Source organism: Octodon degus, unplaced genomic scaffold (assembly GCF_000260255.1).
Source record: "Octodon degus isolate 3935 unplaced genomic scaffold, OctDeg1.0 scaffold00401, whole genome shotgun sequence".
NCBI classification, from domain to species: domain Eukaryota; kingdom Metazoa; phylum Chordata; class Mammalia; order Rodentia; family Octodontidae; genus Octodon; species Octodon degus.
In genome coordinates this window covers 158,582-163,279 of record NW_004524977.1, presented here as the reverse complement: position 1 = coordinate 163,279, position 4,698 = coordinate 158,582, and the positions used below count along the sequence as shown (strand labels likewise).

The window sequence follows — 4,698 nt, the reverse complement described above, 5'->3', positions numbered from 1 at the left end:
CCCCTACTTTTTTATCTTTTTTCCTTACTCTCCTCTTCATTATTTAATGTGTAAGTTCTATTCTTTGTGTTTTACTATATGCGTTATACCTTTCAGGTTTTATTAATTATTTTTGGCTTCTTACACTAGGGAGACAAGATGATATTGACACATGTGGGTCTGATTTATTGCACTTATGAGTATAGCTTCATTATTTGCAGATGACATGATACTGTACTTGAAAGACACAAAAAAACTCCATAAAGAAGCCTTTAGAATTAATAAACAAATTCAGTATCACAGCAGGTTACAAAATCAGCACCCAAAAATCAATAGCATCCCTCTGCACAGATAACAAACACACTGAGAGAGAAAATAAAGAAAGAATGCCCTTTACAGTAGGGTCCAAAAACTGAAATACCTAGAAATTAATCTAACTAAGGAGGTAAAAGGTCTATACAATAACAATTACAGTACTTTGAAAAAATAGATCAAAGAGGATTTCAGAAAATGGAAATATATTCTTTTCTCGTGGACAGGAAAAACCTACAGTGTGAAAATGGCCATACTCCCAAAATTGTTATACAGATTTAATGCAATCCCTATCAAAATACCACCAATATGTCTCACAGACCTAGAGAAAACACTCCTAAAATTTACTTGAAACCAGAAAAGACATAGAATAGCGAAAGCAATACTGGGAAACAAAGACAAGGCAGAAGACATTACAATCCTTGACGTGAAATTATACTACAAATCTACAGTGATAAAATCAGCATGGTACAGGCAAAAACAAAAACAGAACTGAGGATCAATGGAAGAAATGAGAAGATGCAGATATGACTATTTTCCTCTCTTTACTTTTGTAATGACAATGCTCATCCCATGACACTATATGCAATTTGGGTCTAACAGGGACTCACCTCAGACTCCACCTTGAGTACCAAAGGAGACAGGGACCTTGGAAATTTGAGCAGTATTAGAACAGTTATGATGTGTAGGACTCTTTGTGATGAACTAAACTTGCATTATGGGACAGACAGGAGCTTTACAGGCCAGGGGTGAATGCTACAGTAATTTAAAAAAATTCCTGCAAACACTTAAGTGTTGACAATTTGTTTCAAGGCTTACATCTGTGTGTCCTCCAGAAGGATAATGTGTTCAAATGAGGGGTTTTTGAAAGGTGATCGGTCTTGGGAGAATTATACACCTCAGTGTATACATATGCTACATCTGTCTACCATTTGATTTCCTGCATAGAGCAAAAAAAATCTTGAGAAGTGTGAGCCAACAAAAAGCTCCCCTCCTTTCACTATTTTCCTACTCTTTACTTAGGCATCATGTATTCTATCTCAGCAATGGGGATGCTTTAAATACAGAAGGTTTTCCAGCCTACTAAGTAGAGCCTATTAGATGAAAATTTTTATTGGAGATATGTCTTTGAAGCTATAGCAGGACTCCAACCCCACTGTTTCTCCTTTGCAGCCACTATGATGTGAGCATCTTTTATTCATTTTATGCTGCCACCATGCTCTATCATACCTAAAGCAAAAGTAACACAAAGCACTCAAAATGCTAAATCTTTGATGAACTCAAGAGCATCCCCACCAGTACATCTGATGCATTTCTACTGAAATTCAGGGAAAAGTTATAAAATGGATGTTATTTAAAGTCAGGTATGACATTTTTTTAAATACCACTTTATTTGGACACTGTAACTGTAGTAAATAATTTGTTTTTTAACAAATTATCTGGTTCAAGTGTTTACATTATATATATTCATGGCTTCAAAAGTAGACAGAAAAGATGATTATTGTTTGTCCATTACTGTAAATTGCTATCAGTAGGACTCACTCCTGAAGAATTTTCTCTCTTGTCTTCTGTCGCCTTTGTGCATCAAATTGGACAGGTAGAATTTTCCAGGAGCCAAGGATCAATGCACTGAACATGAAATTCATGTGAACATGGCAGTGTGCGGATCACACTACCTTCTGTGTATTCTGTAAGGCACATACTACAGAACTCCACAGCCTTGGTTTTATCAAATATTCTTACTGGCAAGTTGTCAATCTGTTGTTTTGTAAGCCTTGGAGGTGGGAGAAAAATACTTTCATCACTAAGGAATGGGTCACCTAAGATTTGCAAGGCTTCAGTTTCATTAAATATTTCCAAGTGTGAATGTTGACTTTCATGTTGGGGCTGTGTTTGTGGGCCTAATGACGCATGCCTTTCATTAAGGTCTTCAGGCATCACTGAACCAATTTTAGGATTTTCATTAGAATGAGCACTAGCAGTGAGCTTAAGGCCACTCCTCGAACCAGTAATAAAGCTGAGACTTGGGTTAAAAATAGGTGTTGCACCACAATGCAGTTCAAAACTGGGGTTTATATCGGAACCCTCTCTTTTATTCTGTAATTCTCCATTTTGTGTTGCTTGACCCTGGGGCAAGCCAGTATACTGTAAATCACTACCAGTATCCGTAAGGATACTGAATCCATCACATCCTGTCATTCCCTGCCCTGATGTTCTTGTAGGAGTTTCAGTAGAACTTCTGCCATTAAAACCAGTATTGGAATTTCTGAAAGCAGGTATTCTGAGGGTATCTACCTGACTTCTACGTGCTTCTTCAGCACACGTATACATATGTAGGACCTGTACTATAACCGCTTCTAGAAGAAACGGTTGTTCACTGTTGCATATTGTCTCTGGTATCAACACAATTAGAGAATCTACGCCATCACTTGGAGGATCTTCTGTAGGAAAAATTGTGATTTGGATATCAGGAAATATATAGACAAAACTTGTTTGAAATTGTTCAGAACCAGTATTGCTAGCTGTGTGTGGAGAATGTTCTTGGTAATCAGTGCTTTGTCCAGAAGCTGAAGAGTTATCTATACTTTGTAACATAGGTCTGTTTTTTTGTTGTCTCAATGTCTTATGTGGTTCATTCATAGAAAATGTCTCAGTGTTACTTACTGATAAATTCTCAAAATCCTCAGTAAATGTATTACCAGGTGACCTCATTACATCTTCACTCAGTATATTTGGATGTGAACTACTTTTAGCTCTTGTAGCTCTGTGAATTCTCCTTCTCTTGCTTCTTGATCTTTCTGTTCTGACATAGTTTTCCACTACTGCCTCAGTTGTACTTCCTTGTGGTGCAGATGAATATGCAAGTTTTAACTCAGACTGTGGATGTTTTCCTCTGAGTTGTCTTAAATGTGGCAAATTCTGACAATCTGAATTTTGTCTCACTGTATCCTTACTACCTGATTTACTCTGACTTCCTAAGGTCCAAGCTGGATCACTTCTTTGCTCACTTTCTGATATACATTCAGTTTCCTGAGCACATGTAATTTCCACTGTTTCACAGTAGTCAGCTGGAGCCATTTGCACACCTGTCACAAGGAAAGAGCAAGAGGTCACAAAAGAAATTTTAGAAATTAAAACCATCATAATCTGCTACTGTGTAACCTTTTTTCAAAGAAATGCAAAGAAATTAATACTTACAGATTTCATGCTTTCAGCATAATTCACTCTTACACAGTTAACACATTAGGAAAGAACACTGTCCAAATTCACAAGTGAAGGCAGGATAGTTTCAATTCCATTAAAAATTCCTGAGGTACTCCTTGATAAATTCAAGGATTTAAACAGAAGGATCTTAAAAAAACCCTATGTTCAATATTTCATCATGGAGAGTGATTCACATACCACTCTGAAGAGCATGCCAAAAGACATTTCTTTCATTCCACTGCCCCGATGATAATATAGTTAAAGAAGGTAACCTCAAGATACAGCTGCTAGGGTTTTAGTTCAAAATTCTGTACATTATTGGCCAATCTTCATTAGTCTACAGTGATACTTTTTATTTCTTGACTGATTGCTTTAATAATACAGAGCTTTACAATATAAAATTCTCATAGACACTGGCAAAGTTAAACAAGATTTCTGTGTTTCTAATCACTGAACTAGGATTCCAGCATGGCTGACCAGAGGAGTAACAGTGGTGATATTCAGTGAAGAGTCACAAAAAACTATAGGTATTCGGTGATGGGAAGGCAATCATATGCAGAAGTGAAGGAGCAATCTGAAAGATACATGCTGTAGATCAAAACCAAGTACCTGGGTTCTTAAGAAAGTGAAGTAGATTTGCCACTGGGCAGTTCCACCCTGGAAAACCTCCATGGAGGAAGCACACCATCTGGGGAGTAATCAAGCAGCATGAGGAAAGGAGACAGCACTATAGAGTCCAGACTGCTAGAATAAATTCCCTACATTATATCCCTCCCAACTGAAAAGGAAGCCTAGAATTGCAGAGAAATGTGTTAAGGGCCCCAGAAAAGCCACAAGTTGAAGGAAAGGAAAGATAATAACAGGCAAATGGGCAGCGCCCTTCCCCATCCTCTCAAACACTGGGGAACTCTGCTTTAGCAGCATCCTAACCTCAGCCCACTGCCTGGCATCCACAAACTCTTCTGCTGTAGGCAGAGGGAGACCTAACTCTGTGAACTGTGGATTGTACAAAGCCTGCTGTCAAACACCTATGGACCACTTCCCTGGAGACATGAGAGAGTAGAGAGAATGAACAGAGTCAGTTGAGAACAAGTGCTTTCCTGTTGTTTTCCCAAACACTGGAAAGTTCTGAGTCGAGGGAAATCCTATCTGTGCCCTCTGTCTTGCACTGGCAAAGTAGGCCCTTTGCCATGACTGGAAGCT

At 38.2% G+C, this 4,698-nt stretch overlaps 1 protein-coding gene across 1 annotated transcript; it reads right to left on the bottom strand.

Moving 5' to 3' along the window:
• Positions 1–1,875: 1,875 nt before the first annotated feature.
• On the bottom strand, positions 1,876–3,369 carry LOC101590989 (E3 ubiquitin-protein ligase RLIM-like). Its single transcript, XM_004648396.1, has one exon. The coding sequence runs from the start codon at positions 3,367–3,369 to the stop codon at positions 1,876–1,878; it is 1,494 nt and encodes a 497-aa protein (XP_004648453.1).
• Positions 3,370–4,698: the final 1,329 nt, after the last annotated feature.